Source organism: Delphinus delphis, chromosome 11, assembly GCF_949987515.2.
Source record: "Delphinus delphis chromosome 11, mDelDel1.2, whole genome shotgun sequence".
NCBI lineage: Eukaryota > Metazoa > Chordata > Mammalia > Artiodactyla > Delphinidae > Delphinus > Delphinus delphis.
Window position 1 is genome coordinate 2,557,345 of NC_082693.1, and position 19,818 is coordinate 2,577,162.

Sequence of the window (19,818 nt, forward strand, 5' to 3'; positions counted from 1 at the left end):
TGGCTGACGTTCTCAAAGGGCAGAATACGGCACAGCACAGGATACCAAGGTGGCCTCTGGCAGGAACTTCCTGGCTTTGTCTGCTGAATGTTATGATAATGTATTCTGTTCTTAGTAGCTATTCCAGCCCTCAGTGTAGTAATATGATTTCTAGAGGGACCCCAGCCAAGAATCACAAATGCAACAGCAACCCAATCTGGACGCTCAAAGCAACACACATGGGGAGGGTGTGTGGCAGAAAGGCGGGGGGGCGGGGCATGTCAGCCTCCACCGCTGCCCAGGGAAGAAGGCATTTCAGAGAGGATACCTCACAACCTCCACACTCCACAAAAACACGTCATGAAAGGCTGACTGAGAGAGACCACTCCAGCTCCCTTCCTGCTTTCCACGTCAGGACAGCTGTCAGAGAGCAGAGCTGACAGTGGCAGGATGATCCGGACACAGCCGGGCGGGACGGAGGGGCAGGGGTACAGCGGAGGACGGGCTGGCAGACCTGAAACTGCCCAGAACAGCCACCGCCAGCACAAGGCAGGGTTTCAGGGCAGGGGCGGCCTCTCTCCACAGCCGAGTCAAGGCCAAGGGAGAGCGAACAGAAACCCGTGAAAAAGGGCAGGCTTAAAGGAGAGAAAAAGCCTTATTTCACGGCAAATAGTTCTCTATTCACAGACACAGGATGAGGTGAGAGAGGAGGATGGAGGGATGGGTTTAAAGGAGGGATGGTTACAAGAAACCTGACTGAACAGATTCAGTCGTGCTTGGTAGTGACTCAGATTAATTCGTTTCTGCAGCTGGTTTGGTGGTGGGTGGGGAATTACACAACAGATGCTCAGTTTGGTTAAATCAGACACGAATCTGAACTTGAAGTTTTTGACAGCTAGGTCCCAGGACGCAGAGGCCATGAGGTCTGAGCAGTAAATGGACATGATGACTGGAGCCTTCCAGAAGTGACAGTGAAGCCAAAGCGGTCCTCTATCCTGGCCGGATCCGGGCTACAGTCCCCAGCCCCAGTTAGCAGGCTGCTTAACTACATGTACCCAGGAGATATGAAGACATGAAATACCCCGAGTTTGGATTTTCAAACAACTAGAATAAATTGCAATGTATTTTGTCATAATTATCTGCTGAATAAAACATAAAACTTACATGGTCAGAGGGACCTGACAGCACGGTGGAGATTTCATGCCCAGGCAGTAAATATTTCATTTACTTTTCTACAGGAATTGGGTCACTTTTTTGCTCTGTAGAATCCCTCTAGCATTTAGTAACAGGGAAAATGAAAGTTGCCCTTGAAAAACGCCAAGGCCCTCCCTTCCTTGTATTTCAAGTCCGAGCTTGCAGCTTGAATCTCCCAGTTTCCTTCCCAAGGTCTCCCCCCACCCCAGCTGCCTACTGTTAAGAGCCTGAAGCAGCTGCCACCCTGCCCGGACTCTGCAAGATGACCGGATGCGGTGGTGACGGTGAAGTTGCTGCTGGGCCTTCCCCTCCCCCTTCCCTGCCTGGCAATGAACCCCTCTGCCCGGCAGGGTCTGGACTTGTCTTCCTAAAGAGGGAAACACTGTTGTTGCTTAGGCCAAAAGTAAACAAGGTGCCATTGCTCCTCCATGACGAATCTGGAACAAAACGATGCAATAAAAACCAGAGTCCATTCCACCAAGGGGATCCACAGTCAGTTCCACTGATGGCAACAGGCCTCTGCACGGCAATTTCCTCAAGATTCAATTGGTGAAATAAAGGAACTTCCTCCTCTCCTTCCCTCACCTCACGACAGGTAGCAAGGCAGGAGGAAAGCCCCGGCACTAAAGCCTCCCGAAGCATGAAAATCATAAATGACTTCCCAGTAGTGCCAAGAGCACGTTAAGCCTGGCACGTAGGGGGTGCTCCCTAAACAGTTACTGAATGAATGCTTGCCATGTGCCCTGGGGGAGCTAGATTTTTCAATGGTTAAAAACTAAACAAAGATAAAAACAAACCAAGAGCTTCTCTGCTTCCCGGCTGTGGCACTGGAAGTCCTGCAGTGTGGTACTGGCCACCCCCTAGCCCCGAAGGAAATAAGGCAGAGGGGGTTTTTCGTGACTCTGTACTAGGACAAAGCACACAATTTAGTTTCTACACCAACCCCCTCCCCTACAAAATATCCAACAGCGGAACTACCAGACCTAAAAGCAGGCCGATTCCAAAACTGAGAACCAAAAGCCTGGAAGGGAACTAACAGAACCCGCAGTTCAACTCTCCAGCCTTAAAGTGAGGCGAGGTGACGGGCCTGGTGCAGTTTAGGCTGATGGAGCGTGCACCCCAGGAAACCTGGGGCTCGTCCTTCACGCCCTGACAGCAAGCGGTCAGGGACCAAACTGCTGTCTCCAGATGCACAAGTGCTCCAGAGAGAAAAAGAGGCTATCTCTCTTGCCTCAGAGGCAAGTTTTACAAGAAAGCTGGTCTTGCTGGCTAACCACCGGCCCTCTTAGAGTCGGCATGTCACTGCCACTTATCATCTTCTGAAGATTAGTGTCGGTCACGGTTTTGTGAGAGTCAACAACCTGGAGTGAACCCAGGTGAACTGGGGTCAACGGATCTAGGGACCAAAACACAGGTTGCTAACACCTGGATACAGCAGGCGCTGGAACCGGGCACCGTGACGCCACAGTCCAGGTTTAGACGGTCATCTGCACATAAACCAGCACAAACTTCTGCTTGCTGATAATTCTGTTTTGTACTTGCAGGTGTCACTAACATACTGTCTTAATTTCTAACCTACTTAGGTCTAGACACTTCTAAAATGCTGGATGCGTTCCTGCCTGAAGTATTCTTCCCTGGCTGAGATAATCTGAGCTCTTCTTTGTGCTATTCAACCTCCCAGGTTACTCTCTTTCCAGAAAGGTTCTGTCTTGATATAGGTGTTATACCTTCTCTGAACGAGTTAGGGAAGGGAGTGAACAGAGGAGGAGACAGAAGACATGGCTACAAAAGATAAAAGTGGGAAGAGACCCCCCCCCCCAAACCCAGTAGGAGGTTTACATTGGGCTGATTGGCCTCCTATACATTAAATTTCAAGAATCAAGAGAATGGTGGGGGGGAAAAAAAGAACGGGGACTCCTCTCTTGTGTAAAAACCTTGCAGAACACCGAAGGAATCTGACGTATCATCCTGTTCAAACAACAAACCAGTTGTGACTACAGTTGATGACACGGTATTGTGTAACTGAAATGTGCTAAGTAGAACTTTAAAAAAGGTAAGTAATGCGAGATGATCAATGTGTTAATTAACTTGATGAGGGGAATCCTTTCACAATGTATACGTATAGCAATCATCACACTGTCCACTTTGAACATCTTACAATTTTGTCTGTCAGTCGTGTCCCAATAAAGCTGAAAGGAGCAAGCCAGGTACCCACGTGCGTGGGGCGTTTAGATGCAGTGCGTCCTGAGGCAGAGACGGACCACTCCCCAGTCCAGACTTGCTGGGGCAGCACTGGAGGCTGGAGAAAGCACGGAGGTTTAAATGGGGAAGCAGAATTCCTGCCACGCAGAATTTTCATTGGTAACACCTCACACCACCTCTTACAAACCCGTTAACTGACGTGAGTAGAGACATTCACTTTAAGAGCCTGTAGTTATCCACACGGGGAAGAATGTCCCTCTCTGTCAAAGGGACCATCAGAGCAGCAGCAGGGTTCTGAGAATCTCGGACACGGCCAGGCCAGGCCAGCCAGGCCAGCATGTTCGGTTTGGCTTTCAGAAACGAAACGTGTCAAACGGAGAGGATCAAAAACAGAAAACAAACCACCCAAACAACTAAGAAATCTAATGCTGAGGCCATCAGGACGACAAGAACAAGGCTCTGCTGTATCTGAGATTTAAGCGCTAAACCAGCACACAGCCAACCCACGCCTATGAATCCCTGGCTGAGCAGGTCCGCTGCAGCGGCACGCGCGCAGTGCACGTTCCATGTCTAGCACGTGGCACCCGACTCTAGGGCCGGCGTGACGGGAGAGACTGGCAAGGCTCCCTCAGGGAACCATGGATCTTGTTTTTGCTTTTTTTTAGTGCCAACCTGACGTTCCCTGGGTGGTGAGATGACAAAATGACCTTTTACAAGCTCCTGGCCCAGCAATGCAGAAGGGCCAGGGAAGGGGTGCCACTACCGCTTAAGGCTCCGGGGCCGTGTGGGCTGTTCTGAGTGACCCCCGGGTACACACGACCATCGTCTGGAGGACCATGTACGGTGATGGGGTGGGCACAACGCGAGGACAGGCACCTGTGCTGACGTGGAGAAGGCTGGTGGGGCGGGGCCTGGACGGTTACTAATTTTGGGTGCAAAAGGGAAGAGGATGTGATTTGAAAGCTCCTGGGCAAAGCTGGATTGGAAAGAAAAATATTCCCTCGGCCCCCTAAAGTTCGGGACTTCTGCAGTCGTGTTTCCTTAGGTGAAGAAGGGTGAGAGGAGAGACGCAGGGACCTTCCAGTCCCGTCTGGCTCAGTCCCCTGAGCACAGTCCCCTGGAAAGCGTGGGCGAAGCCACGGTGCCGCAGGGCCCGAGCGGCCTCCCACAGCGTGGTTTCCACGCGGCAGGAACGGCCGCGGTGAGAAGGGAAGTGCACAGTACTCCCGGGAGGCTTCTCCCAGCCCCTGCAGAGGGGGGTCCCCGAGCTTCGCGAAGCAGCAGCTGGAGAGGGAGGCGGGCTCAACCTTCAGCAGCGGCCCAGTGAGCAAGGATGCTCTGCGCGGGTAAGAGGAGACCGGGGGGTGGGTGGTGGTGGTGGTGGTGACGGGGGGGTGGTGGTGACGGGGTGGGGCGCGGACCGCCCCCGGCACACGGCCCAGCGGCCCCTGCGTGCGGCTCTCCAGCCACCCCGCGGCCCGTGTCACCAGACAGGGCAGAGCTCAGGAGCCGACCGCGCGGGGAGCAGGCCGGGGCTGGCAAAGCCACAGGCCCCAGAGAGGCCAAAGAAATCTCCGGACAGGCATTTTAATGACCTCCTGCTCACTTTCCTCCCCGAAGAAAGTCCCAGTACTTGGTCGGCACACGGGGCCCGGGACAGACAGGCAGCCCTCCCTCCACACACGCGGCCTGAGCCCGACGGCGACGCCCGGCAGCCCTTTAACGCGACCACTGAGAACGCGCCTGTCTCGGGGGCGTCCTCTGACAGGCGGAGGGGGTTTTCTCTCCCGGGGACTACAGGGGGATGTGGTGGGGCCAGGTCTGGGATGGAGGGAAACGTCCAGGCCCCATGTGGCCACTCGGCTTCATCTTCCCAGGCAAGTCCCGTCGTGCCCGCCTCAGCTCCCTCCCATGCAAAGCGCCAGGGGCAGGGATGAGGCTGAGTAACCGCAGCTGCCCCTGACGGAACAACACGGGACCCAGCTGAGCTCCCGAGGCCGGAGGGTCGGAAGGGTCTCCTCTCCTGGCTCCTTGTCTGGCTCTCATCACAGGACGCTCCAGAAAACTCGACACCCTGTCTTTTCGGTGACTCCCCGCCTTCCCACGAGGTGCATCCTGACGCCCACGTGTGCTAAACTTAATCTTACGAATAAATATCTGTGGACTCAAATTTAGGCTAAACACTTGCAGAGGGCTGCTGTGGACTTCAGCGGTGCGACAGGCCGACATCAGCGCACCCTAAGGACGATGATGCTTGATCACCAGGCCCGGGTCACAGTGGAGACTAAGCTGGTTTTTAACGTGGCAGCGTTGTTCCCTTCTCAATGCTCCTCTTCCCAGCCACTCACCGTTCCTATTATCCTAACGTTCAGGGGCCTTGGGCAGGCTAACGTGGGAGACACCGTGCTGCCCTTCCTAGAAACGCCTGCATTTAGAAAGGTACTAACCTCGGAGAGATGCTTGATTCAAAGGAATAAACGGAACCAGTGACCGTCAGGCAGGGGCCCCATCAAACACCCCACGCCCGCCTTAAGCTGCCCACAGCCTGCTCAGGATGGCAGTGAGATCCTAGCATTGAAGTTTGGCTGAGAGTTTCTATTAGAAAAAGTTATTTTTTTTTTAGTTTGATAACATTAAAACCACTATTTATCTTTAAAAAGAACCCCATGAAAAATCCCGTCCGTCAAAACCTGATTTTTAGGGTGACTTGAGTACCTCTTCAATTTACGGCAAGATCTGTTACCTTCAGTGTTAAAATCACAGGCTCCCTTTCACCAGGAGCACACGCTAGGTGGGGCATTTTCTCTTGTGCCGAAGTGGTCTTTCAAAAGAGGTAGACAAAGCAGTAAGATGGCATTTATACGGTGCAGAAGAATGCCACTAGCTCACTCCAGAAAGCTCCTGATTTCATTCGTTCACTAAGCAAGCATCTGCTTCCGACTTTACGCCTTTGTGTCTATTACACAGCTTTTAAAGAAAGGTCCAGTTTCTAAGTTGTGTCACAGGGCACTCTGGACTGACATCACCAGCAGCCCTACATCCCCACCTCCCCCCACCCGAGGGAGGATTCTGTAATTAGTGGATGTGGGCAAGGCTCTCCAGCACGCCCTGCCTCTTGATAGGCGGCCCCTGGGATTTATGTGGAAGGCCCTTTCCAGAGCTTGCTTGGAAGTTGGTCGTTGGAAACACTGAAACAATTACTTAAGTGGTAGTTAGGGCCCCAGGAGGCCCCATGGGCTACTGGCCATAATGTTATGGGCTGAGTCATGTGCCCTCCCCCAACTCACATGTTGAAGCTCTCACCCCCAAACCTTAGAATGCGACTGTATTTGGAGAAGTGATTTAAAGTGGTTAAGTTCAGATAAGGCTGTTAGGGTGGGTCCCACTCCAATCTTACTGGTGTCCTTGTGAAAAAGAGGAAACTTGGACACATACAGAGACACCGGGGATGTACCTGCACGGAAGAAGGACGATGTGAGGACACAGGAAGAAGGCGGCTGTCTGCAAGCCAAGGAGAGAGGCCTTGGGAGAAACCAACCCTGCTGACACCTTGATCTTGGACTTCTACCTTCTACCTTCTGTTGTTTAAGTTACCCAGTCTGTGGTACTTTGTTGTGGCGGCCTTACAAACTAACACAGTATTGTTGGTGAGCAGTGTCACCTAACCATCAAAAAACCTAACCATCACTTGTAACATTTTATATATTGGAAGATGCCTTCTGCGTCCCAACTCCTGCATCAGAAACACATCTTCACTTGCCCCAGTGGCAAGTTGAGTGTGGCCTGGTCCCATCTCTCCCACTTAGCACTAGAAGGGGTTCAGGGAGAAAAACCTCACTGATCCAGCCGCCCTGATGTTCTTACAAGAGGTGCAGGAGAGTCGCTTAGAGGCTCAGCGAGTAATAGGGACAACAGTCAGAACAGCAGCAGGTGGGGACTGGGTCACTGGGAAGAGGGGACACCAGGAGGGAGGCTGTGGCAGTATTTCCCCCCTCTCTGGGGGAAGCAGCGCTTTAGGTCAGGGGGCACAGGGAGTCTAGTGGGGAACAGCAACACTGTCTGTAAACTGGGAGAGGGCTGTGGCCCAACACCTTTTCCTGCTTTGAAGTTCACACAGGTTTCCCCAAGAATTCTGCTGTACATACATACGGCCAGCGCGACAATGGACCTTGGTATTGTGCAGGTGCCCTGGGGAAGAGATGTGGCTGGGACCATGCTGGACGCTGCCCACTAGACGTTTACGTGACTTCTGTTTCTAGACTGTCCCACCAAATCTTTGGTAAAGAATTAAATAGTGGTTTGAGGAAAGCTAAGGACAATTTATTTCAAAGCTCTGACTAGACGGGAAAACTGCCGTCTCCAAGGCTTCTCCGCTCCACGGGCTTCGGGGTGGCAGTGCCTGCCCCGGGCCAGTTTTTGGACGTTCGCAGGGGTAAATTTCCCTGCATTATCTCTGTAAGTCAATGTGCTGGACTGTAGGAGTTGTCAAGACTCATGAAAACTCCAAGATGGTAACTAGCTGCTCCTGCGGCAGCTCCGGGGAATCACAAGCGCTGACCACCTCCTTCCGTGGGAATACTCTCAACACAAAGGAAAAACACAGGGCAGCTAAAAGATACTAAGAGCTCTATAAATACAGAGCTTCATAATTAAAAAATGTTCCATATTCCCATTTCAGAGCTCTAAAGGGCCCAGTGCAAGATCAAGCTAATGGAAACAAAATTAAAGGTTCCTGCCCTCTTTGCTGCCAAGCTGAGGGCACGGGAGACCTGAATTCAGACTAGGTGTTTCACGTTCTTTTTTTTTGCAGTATGCAGGCCTCTCCCGTTGCGGAGCACAGGCTCCGGACGCACAGGCTCAGCGGCCATGGCTCACGGGCCCAGCCGCTCCGCGGCATGTGGGATCTTCCCGGACCGGGGCACGAACCCGTGTCCCCTGCATCGGCAGGCGGACTCCCAACCACTGCGCCACCAGGGAAGCCCCATGTTCATTTTTATTTAGCCCCGGCCCGCTGTGGGCAGAGGCCCTGGCGACAAGGATCGGGATGGGGAGGGAGAGACTGTGGACAAGAGAGAAACAGCAGATCCCCTTCTCTGAGATAAGTGAAGGGAGGAGACGGTCTGGAGGGATCTTTTGTATCAAAACAGTTCTGGTCTAGCTGAGCCTCTTAATGCAGTATTGTCTCTCCACAAACAAGGTGACGCAGCACGTTCAGCGCACCAAGCCTTTAGGTTAGCTCCTGCTTAGGTGTAGCCTTTCCTGTGTCCACCATTCAGCTGCCCTCAGGTCGGGAGTGATTTGCAAAGAAGGATTAGTGTCTGTGTCATTTCTACTGTGTGAGCGAGGTCCTCACCTCCTCTACATTCAAATCCTCTCTTCCTCTTCCTGCCCGCAACCTTGTTTTAGGGGATTTTACCAGAAGTCAGGCAGCAGGCTCAGGGTCTCAGGGCCCAAGCCAGCAGCTGGCCAGGCCCTGTCCTCTCTCGTGGGGTCTTCCAGCGCTTCTACCTCTTTTTCTTTTTTCTTTTTTTCCTTTTTAGAACAATCTCTTGTCTGCCAGATTTTCAACATCCAGCTGGCAGGATCCCCTGCTCTTTGCATGAAAAGGTTAATGGAAGCTGTCAGGAAGGGAGAGTGCCAGACCGTGAGAGCAGAGGGGAGAGGAAGAGTGAGGCTGCCCCACAGGGTTTTCTCATAAACGTGAGACAGACAGACAGACAGACACACACCACTCCATCCCCAAGCCCAGTCAGGCACAGACCCCGCCTGTCCTCAGGGCCTGCAGCTCTTGCTGCTGGATCGCTGGTCGCCTCGCTCAGCCTCTCATGCTCTGCCGCTTTTAGTCTTTTTGGACAAGAGTTCAACGTCGGAGCCGAGGAAACAGTGCAAACATCGCAAAGAGAAGAAAACCAGATCAGAAACATGCAGGCTGGGAACCAAGACAGAGTTTGCTGCCCATAAAGAACCCATTCTTCTCTTTTCTCTCTCTCTTGTTTTCTCTCCCCGTTGCCCCCAAAAGCTCCCGTGTCCACGTGGCCCACTTGGGGGCTACGACGATCTGTGCAGATGCATTCACGAGAGAAGAGTGTCACGTCGTGACTGATGACCCACGAGCTCCCGGAGTGAGGGCCCAGTGCCACCCCGGCGTCAACCATCCCAGACTCACCGCCCTGAAGAGAGAGGGGACAAGCCAAGCAGCCACTGATCAAAATCGAGAAGACAAATGGAAGACGGACTCCGAGGAGACGACGAGGTCCGAGCCAAGTTGTGCAACGATACTTCCCTGAAGGTCAAAACTGGACTGGGTGCTGGGAAAGGGGCTGGAGTCCACAGCCGTGACCCGCGGAGCGAGCTGGCCAGTGAGGGCTCGTTCCAGCGTGGTCGGCTGTCAGGGGGCTGGCCTTCGTGGTGGAAAAAGGACGTGTGCTCCAGGGAGACATTCCACTTTCACCTTTTCAGCAGAATCTGCCTATCAGTCGACCTGCTTCAAAAAGTTCGAGAGGAGACTGGAAATGGGGTGTGACTTTTCTGTTTTCGTTTTGAATTAAACTACCATTGACATACAGCAAGATGCACAGATGTCTGTACATCAGGGTGTACAATCTGATGAATTCTGATCAATATCTACGCCCACATGACCATCTCACCAACCGGAACACAGAACATTTCCACCGTCCCAGAAAGATTCCTGGGACCCCTTTCGGTCAGTTCCCACAGGCGCCCAGTGTTCTAGTTTCCATCACCACAGATGAGGTCTTCCTGCTCTGGAAATGCCATACGAAGGGAATCAGACATTAATCAGATACTCTATTGCGTCTGGCTTCTTTTGCTTAACAGTGTTTTTGAGATTCATTCATCAAGTTGCTTGTATTAGAGTTCGTTCCTTTTTGTTGCTGAGTAGTACGCCATTATATGATATATGATAATTTAAAAAACCTCTTCTGTTAATGAACATTTGGGTTGTTTCCAGTTTGGTGCTTTTACGAAAAAAGCTGCTCTGAACAATTTTGTGCACATCTTTTTGTGGGCGTGTTTTCATTTTTCTTGAGTAAATAGGAAGAGTGGGATTGTTGGGTTACAGGACAGGTGTGTGTCTAATTTAATAAGAAAATGCCTAACAGCTTTTCAAAGCCTTGGACCATCCTCACCACTGCACGGAGAGTTCCAGCTGCTCCACACCCTCGTGGACATTTGGTGAACGTGTAAAATTCACATTTGGTGAATTTTAGCCATTTTCTTGGAATTGCCCTGCTATCTCACTGTGGCTTTCGTTTATGTGAGCACTGTTTTCGTGTGCTTGGTTTGTGTATTTTCTCTTGTGAACTGTCTGGTTCAAGTCTTCTGCCCATTTTAAAATTATGTTGTTTTGTCTTTTTGTTTCTGATTTTAAAAATATCTTCTCAATAGAAGTCCTTTGTTCAATATATACATTGTGAATATTTCCTCCCAGTCTTCTGATGAACTAAAGTTTTGATAAAGTACAATTTTTCATTTTTTCCTCTCACGTTTAACGTCTCTGTGCTTGCTGAATTGGGGGAAGTTTCAGCAACATATGTACCATTTGGCTAATACCTAGAATTAAGACATAACGTTCATTTATCCCACTACAGGTGACGTTACCTTCAGTCATTTGGGTTTAGATGGTGTCTGCCAAGTTTTTCCAACGTAAATCAACTAAAAGGATTTTGTGCTAATTGACTAAAATAACTTTTTGTGTGCGTGTGTGAAGAGACACTTTTAGACTACGCAAATATCCTGTTCCTCAACCAACTTTCACCCACTGGTTTTCACGTTCATTGATGATTCCAGTTCAAATCAGTTATTACTGTGATGGTTGCCAAGTGGTGATTCTCTAACTCCGCCACTCTTTCTCCATGTATTAGCTGGCATTCTGCTACAGGGCATGGCCCCTGCCCCACCATGTATTTGCTTACTGTTTCTCTACACTAGTACAGACTCATAGATTCCTGTTCTACTCAGTGGGCTGTAATTTGTTACTACTATTAATTTTGCTGCTTAAATTCCTGAAGATTTTGCTATTGGGAGCCCCCCATGTCCTCCTTCTTTTTTTAAAAAAATTATTTATTTATTTATTTGGCTGTGTTGGGTCTTTGTTGCTGTGTGCGGGCTTTCTCTAATTGCGGTGAGCGGGAGCTAATCTTCGTTGCGGTGCGGGGGCTTCTCATTGCAGTGGCTTCTCTTGTTGTGGAGCACAGGCTCTAGACATGTGGGTTTCAGTAGTTGTGGCATGCGGGCTCAGTAGTTGTGGTGCACAGACTTAGTTGCTCCGTGGCATGTGGGATCTTCCTGGACCAGTGCTCGAACCCATGTCCCCTGCATTGGCAGGCGGATTCTTAACCACTGCGCCATCAGGAAAGTCCCCCCCCCATGTCCTTCTGACACCCCACCACCACTCCTGGAACACTCCGTTACTTTCTGGTATAAGATGCTCTGGATTTATGTTGTACTTTGCCACACACAGTCCTAGGCTGAGCCATGTCTCCAAGGAGCCCTGGTTCCTTTTGGTGAAAAAAGGCATCTATAAACCAGGAGCTGGGAGCTAGGTGAGCTCCTTGTTACTGGTGTATCACTGCTTCTAGGTGCTTCAGCAGATAAAACTAGGAAATACACACATGTATCCATGTAGATGAGCACACAAATGTACACACAGAGAAAGCTAAATCTATTGTCTGTCAAAAACCCTGAGTCCATACGGACACCTGCAACAGCAGCTGAACGCCACCGGACTTGCCTTCACCCTTCTGTATTTGTTACTTCCTCCTCCTGGAGTAACAAGCCTGCTCCCATGAGCTTCAATATACTTACTCATTCGTTCAGTCTCCTTGTATGTAGCCAGTCTCCCAACCATCTGCACCATCATCTTGGTCCTTGCCTCCAAATGCCACCATGCCAGCTGAATCCTCAGCCCTGGCCCTGCCAAAAATGCTGGCCACGTGGGCCGAATCCTTGATCCAAGCCTGGCAAACACACCAGAATCTTTGGTCCCGCCAAATATATAGGCCAGTGTCAGTGCCAGATTTATGGAAACACTAACAAGGTTTCCTGCCCAGGAGCTGGCAAGAGGGCCTGGCAAAGAAAAGAAGACACCTTCTGTAGAAGGTGTGTGGTGTGGGAAACGTGGACCTGGAATTTCAATTATGAGATGTGATTCTGGAAGATAACGGACAGTGGTCAAATATGGGGCTGTCCTAGAATCAACAGAGAAGATGTTTAAATCTAAAACTGAACCTAATGAAACCTTTTTCTTCATTCTAGCCACCTTGTACCACTACAGCATTCTACTTTGACACGATCTCAATCTACTTTTTCAAAGAAAGTTTCTCTAGGGCTCCAGAGCCATACTTAAAATGGTATGAGACTTACAGTTATCTGAAAAATTTCAGCAACATCTTTTCTTCCAATAGCAAGTGACCAGAAGGCTCAGGTTCAGTAAACACTAATGAACAGAGAGATAGCCTGAGTAGTATGATGTCATTTATTTCAAATTTATCTCACACTGAACAATACTGCACATTGTTCGTGTAAACAAATATGTATATTAAAAAGGTAAAAACGTGGACTGTAAAAATGCAAACCAGTTTAGGACACTGGTTGCCACTGCAGATGATAAAAGAAAAATGCAACTGGGTACAAAGAAGACTTTAACTATATTTAGCATTAACAGGTAAGAGCAGCCTGCACTGGGAGAGGACAAGAGTGTGAAGGGGGAGCCCTGTGGTGCAGGCAATGAAGGAGCTACTGAAATCCAGGAAAAGTCAGCACTCAAGACTTTGCACTAAATGCACAATCACCACTGGAAAATTTAAAGCCTGTGGAGCGATGAAAGCAACTCAAACCCAGCTCAATTACTGACTTGACTCAGTTCCCAAATGCTAATGGTCTGACAGAAGAAGAGGAATTGCCTATTTCTAGACATAAATGTTATTAATCTCAGTTTCTACTCTTCTTTTACATATATTTACCACTTAATAAAAAATGAGACACAAAAAAAGCAAATGAACTTAAAGACATATTGATAGAAATTATCCAAACAGATAATAGGAATCTCCAAACATAACATGAAAAAAATCCCCCAAATAAACAAACAAAAGCCCCCAGACATTGAAGAGATGTGGAACAATATCAGATGGTCTAACAAATACATAACTGTAGATATAGAAAGGGAAGAGAGAAAGGGAAGAAAGGCATATCTGAAGAGATAAGGGCCAAGAATCTTCCAAAATTAATGAAAGACAACAAAACATAAGCCCAAGGGACACAGAGATCTCAAAAAGGATTTTAGCACAGACAGGAAACATAACGTAAACTACAAATAGGCACAATATTTTCAAATGGTTGAAAACAAAAGTGAAAAAAAAAAGTCTTGAAAGCAGTCAGAGAAAAAAGAAACATGAGAGGGGGGGGTGGAGCACACATACATACAGCAGACTTTTCAGCAGAAGCTATGGAAGCCAGAAGAGAATGGAACAACATCTGTAAAAGCCAGCCTCGAATTCTATACCCAGAGAAGAGTATCTTTCAAAAACAAGGTATTAGCTTGCGTGGGCTGCCATAAGAAAATAGCACAGACTGGGTGGCTCAACAACAGAAATTTATTTCTCACAGTTCTGGAGGCTAGATGTCCAAGAGCAAGGTGTTGGCAGGGTTGGTTTTTTTTTAAGGCCTCTCCTTATCTTACAGATGGTTGCGTTCTTGCTGTGTCCTCACGTTTTTGTTTCCTCTGTGAGCACACAGCCCTGGTGTCTCTGTATGTCCCAATCTCCTCTTTTTACAGGGACACCAGTCAGATTGGATTAAGGCCCACCTATCAGCCTCTTCTTAACTTAATTACCTTTAAAGGCTCTATCTCCAAATGTAGTCACATTCTTGGAGTCAGGGATTCAAGAATATAAACTTTGCAGGGGACACAATTCAGCCCATAACACCCTGCCTTCTCTACTCCCCAAACTCACGTTCTTCCCACACACAAAACACATTCACCCCCATCCCAACAGCCCAAGAGTCTTAACCCGCTGCAGCATCAACTCTAAATCCCAAATCTCACGTAAATATCATCTAAATCAAGTGTGGTTGAGACTTAAAAAACATGATTCATCCCGAGGCAAAATTTCAATGTGGACCTGCTGAACCCAGACAAGTTAGCTGCTCTAAAATACAGTGGTGGGACAGGCATAGGCTAGACATTCCCATTCCAAAAGGGAGACCCTGGAAAGAAGAGAAAGGGGTCATGGGTCCCAAACAAGTCCAAAACCTAGCAGGTCAAATTCCATTAGATTAAAAAATATATATTTATTTATTTATTTGGCTGTGTTGGGTCTTCACGGCGTCAGGCGGGATCTTTTGCTGCAGCGCTTGTTGTGGCTCGCGGGCTTCTCTCTACTTGGGGCGTGCAGGTTTTCTCTTCTCTAGTTGTGGCGCGCGGGCTCCAGAGAGCGTGGGCTCTGCAGTTTGCGGCACGCGGGCTCTCTTGTTGAGGTGCGCGAGCTCAGTAGTTGCAGCGTGCGGGCTTAGTTGCCCTGCAGCATGTGGGATCTTAGCTCCCCGACCAGGGATCGAACCCACGTCCCCTGCATTGGAAGGCATATTCTTTGCCACTGGACCACCAGGGAAGTCCCTCATCAGATTTTAAGGCTTGAGAATAAGGCTCTTTGGCTGGATGCTGTCCTCCAGGCCCACTGGGGTGGCAGCTCCAGCCCTCTGGCCCTGGGTGGCAGCCTGGCCTATTGAAATCAAGGAGGAAGAGACAGCCTTGCCCCCTAGGCCTGTGTCCTCTAGGCTGGTGAATATATGTTGTCAACAAGAAACTCACTGTAGCTATAAAGACATCGACAGCTTAAAGGCAAATATATGAAAAAAGGTTTATCGTGCACTCACAATTCTAAAGAAAGCTGGAATGGTTACGTTAATGTTAGATAAAGCAGACTTCAGAGCATGGAGTATTACCAGCTTTGAAAAGAGATATTACGTCATGATAAAAGAGTCAAGTCATCAAGGAGATATAGCAATCTTTAATGTGTATGCACTCAACAACAGAGCTTCAAGATACATAAAGCAAAAGCCGATAAGGTAAGAAAAATAAACAAACCCATAATTTTAGTTGGTAAGATAGCCAGCCTCTAAGAGGGCAAAGGAAACAAAACAGTTCTGGGAAATCTTCAGATGTAAAGTAATATTTCTGTGGGCCAGGCAGTTGCAGATAATAGGGTCATAACTCAGGATGGAGTCTGAGTGGTTCTCCTGACATCAACGTCAGATTATCCAAAGCTACCGGATGGCACTGAGGAAACTGTCTTGGGTCACCAAATAAACCGTCAGCAAGGCACATACTAATAAGCATTCTTTACACGCACAGTACTGTGCCAGGCACTTTAGAAATACAAGACATGGTTCTGGCAGTGAAGAAACTCATCTAGTTAGGGAGTAAGAATCATAACTATGAAATACAAAGTAATAAATTATGCAGAACTCACTAGAATTCACTCACTCATCTGAGTTAGTAAGCAAGTACCAAGTACCTGACGTGGTGCGAGTTTTAAGATGAAAATGGTATGGTTCATGTCCTCAGCTGACAGAAAGCCTCGACTAACGGGAAGACAGATATGAAAACTAGTAAGTACGAGTGTCACAGGTCATACAGAAGCCCCAAGGAGGGAGCGGCACATTGGGCCTGGGGTTTCAGGAAAGAACTCAAAAAAGAAATGATGCCTGAGCTGAGTTTAAAAACTCAGATTCCTATTTAGATATTCCCCAGGGAGACAAGGCAGGAAAGGGCAGAGCAGGCAGAGGGACACAAATGTGAAAACTGTAAGTCAATTAACAGTTTGAAAGACTGTCAGTGGTTGTATGCTTCAGGGACAGGGTGAGGGGAGATGTGCATTTAAGAATCAGGCCAAATGGAAGGAGGCCTTGTGTGCTTTGATAAGAAGCACGGACTGTATCCTGCCTGCCTTTCTCCTTCCCTTTCTCTCATTCCTTAAACAAACCTTTACTGAGCAGATGCTATGTGCTAGGCATTATTCTTCGTACAGACAACAGTGCTGAAAAAGACAGACAAGGCTCTTGTCCTGTCCTCAAGGGGGTGTGTGACCGAGGGGAGCACGGTGGCAGTGAAACGCATGGGACATACAGAGTGGAGTAACACAAACGTCGAGTGCAGAAGGCTCTACCTCCCCGAAGAAAACACACGCGCAAAATAAACCAACGTGCATATTTAGCGGTGATCTCTATCTAATGTTTCTTGGGCTTCAAAAAGTAAAGTCAAACCTTGCTCACAATAGGCAAGTCATTTTGTATTATCACAGGTCATCTTTCTCGACAGCCTGCACCACTCCCTTAAAATCTTACTTGGAGAGAGGTGGCAGAAAATGGGTCGGTTTCTCCACCAAACTCGAGCTGCTCTGGAGAGGCTGATGGAAGGTGTGGTTAGTTGCTGTGCCCCTTTACAGATGACCCTAGTCACCTGCTCCCCAGGTTTTCCAGGGCTGCTGCTGAAGATACAGTTTCACACGCCTCATGCAACAACTTCAGTAACTGAAGCAGGTTCTCAGCCAAGGGGAAACGTGACAATATTAACATGATTCATGTATGTGAGCAAAGCTGTTTGGATGATAACATGTGGGATGGCATGCCTTCTATTGAATTCCTGGTTTTTCACCCAAAACTTTCTGGAAAACTCTTAGCTTGAGATTTTCTACCTTGGCCTCACCCTGAAGGTATTTTTTTTCCCCTTAGAAAGACTGATTACTTCCATTCAGGCATATTTGGAAAACAGGACTGAGCCAAAATACTTTTTTTCATTTCAAAGACAAGTTGTTTCACAAAGAAATAATTTAATGCCAGTTAAACTTTGATACATCACTGTTCGTGCTTTAAGATGCCCTGTCTCTCTGCAAAATTTTGAAGTGGAGTTTCTAAAATTAACTGGCTGTGTGCTCTGTTTCCAGCGGGCTTCCAGTGGCATGTTAACTTCATGGTTATTAATATCAAAAGGAGCTACTAGAAATTCGATTTAATTCTGTCCTTTAAATTTCTCCCTCTTTTGAGAAGAAAGAAATTAAAATTTCCATGGCAACACGCTAAATCTGAGAGGTCGGCCTTACCTTTTCCATCACACAAATCAGGTGGGTGACCGACAGGCCGTTAAATGGGTCTGTTTTTAGGCAATGTCCACACCCGGGAGTCAGTCCTGCCCTGACCCCAGCGTGCAGTTCTCGACCCGCGGCCGTCACTGCTCCCTGCAACCTCACACCACAGGATGTGCCCTATGCGACACAGCCTCCGCTCACGCGTTGTAGGTGAACAGACCTTCAGCTGGAAGACGGTGCACAGCTTTGACACGCTGGTGCAGAGCTCCAGCAGACTGATGGCACGATCACATCTACAAGGGGCTGGGACACCATCAACCCCACTATGTGGCCGGGAACAAAAGCAGCTTAGGATTACTGTTCTAAAGCTGCTCCATTTCTTCTTTTCTATTTTTATCTCTCAGTGTTTATTCCATTTTTCTTTCTTTTACTTTCCATGTCTGCCCTCACCCCGTTTTCTCCTTGTTTCTTTTATTCATGGTTTTTGCCTCCTTTTAGCCTTCTCATTTTCTCTACTGAACTAAAAAAATCACGACATGGAAAAAAGAGAACCAATGGATTTTACAGGCAACAGTAAACAGAAAGTGGAGCAGAAGAGGGTAACCTAAACTAATTCATCTAATGGTCCTTTTATTGAAAAACTTAGTAGGTTGTGACCCACAGTTCCCTAGAGACAGCTGACTTGTCAAGGATCCTCATCCAATATCCCCAACTCAGACTTCCTGTCCGTGGTCACAGTCACGAGTGGCCATCAGTTCTGTGAAATAACAGATTCCCCTTAACCCTCTCCCTTCCGAACCAGCCCTTTCTGATTCTTTGGCAAGTTACACTGAGGGAAGAATAAAGTGGGGCTTACGTCAAATGGTAGCTCCTAATACCTACTGAAGAGCCAACCACTGCTAAGAATCTTGACTCTGAACCCCGAATACTCCAAGGCAGCTTCTACTGCGTCAACCTACAGAGCAGCTGAGTTTTGTGAGGGTGTCGCCAGAGCTCAGGTGAGAGGCTTACCTGTTCCTGGGTCATCTTCTGCAGCTCATTCTCCCATGCTGCCTGGTCATCGTCCAAGTTATAGGAAGCTGGTGGAGTGAGTCCTTGAAGAATCAGGGGGTCTCGGTCATGGCAGAGGGCTGTCAGGTGTCCAATGTACAACTTTAGTTTGCTTCTGTTTTGGTCAAGTTCTAAGAGGGGCTGGATGATCTGAGGTGAAAAAAAATGAGGAAAGTCAAGGTCAATCTGAAACACGAAGTTCCAGTCTCTTTATGCCTCCCAAGGCAAAGAAACGGAGCAAGACTAGAGCTCTTGTAATCACTACCGCAGTCTTCGGGACTGTAGAGAGAAGCAGGTCCATACACCTGCACGTGTACACGGTCACACCCACCCACTGTTCTGGGGGCTGCGTGGGGACCGCTGGCATGGACATCAACGCGAGATGCAGTTCTGACTTTGGGCTGGAGATCAAGCACAGGGTGAGCTTGTTTTTGCAGAGGTGGCATTCCTGATACAGAAAGACTCCAGTTACTTCACAATTGCTCATCCCATCTATTTACAAGGAGGTTACAAAAGACTGCTAGTTATTCACTTTGTTATGAAGCAGAAACTAACACACCATTGTAAAGCAATTATACTCTAAAAAAGATGTTAAAAAAAAAAACGCCAAAACTCCTAGTGAAACGTGCTCATCTGAAAGCCTGATGCCACATGCTACGTGTGTTCCTTCACCTCCTACTATGGAAGGAAGGTTCTGCCTCTGGAGAAAGTGCGTGTTTTTCTCGGCCACGAGATGTGGTGAGTGAACTCATGACTAGATCTGCCTCCTGGCTGGCGCTCCCTCGTTCACTGGGCCGAGGCCATCGATCCTCCTTTTAATGGGTGACAGATAAATCCTTACACAACGCCAGAGCCCTGGGCCTGAGCCCGGGCCCAGTGTGGCGCTGGGCCTCTTCTCTTGAGTAGCAGTCCTGCGCTGACTCTGTTTTGTGTCCCCTTTACCCTGGATGGGTAACTGTCACCTCGGCTCCCTCTGAAAGCACATCAAAGGACAGATGACTTCATCGGGCAGCTCTCGGGCCCGATGACACTCGGTACTGGCAAGCCTGAGGGGCTGAGGCAGAGCTGGGCCGGCTCTCCAATGCTGAAACGCTGGCACAGCGTCTGCCTGACACACAGCGGCTGGGGGAGCCGCCAAGCCACCAGATGCTGGCAGGCCCCAGACGTTCCCAGGGCTCACAGGCAGGGTCTGCACCTGCTGTGTGTCACCGGGCCGGCACTTTACACCAGCAGGACACCTCTGACCCACCTAATGGACAAGGAGCTCACTCATCTTCAAGTCAACAGA

General features: G+C 48.8%; 1 protein-coding gene across 6 annotated transcripts in view; it reads right to left on the reverse strand.

Annotated features, from left to right (window-relative positions):
• The window catches only part of ERC1 (ELKS/RAB6-interacting/CAST family member 1), a 393,002-nt gene that overhangs the window by 14,503 nt on the left and 358,681 nt on the right, over positions 1-19,818 (reverse strand). For all 6 annotated transcript variants that reach the window (XM_060024063.1, XM_060024061.1, XM_060024060.1 and 3 more), the window contains one exon: positions 18,492-18,680. In XM_060024063.1, the coding sequence (XP_059880046.1) occupies positions 18,492-18,680 (189 nt within the window). The remainder of the gene's footprint in view (positions 1-18,491; positions 18,681-19,818) is intronic.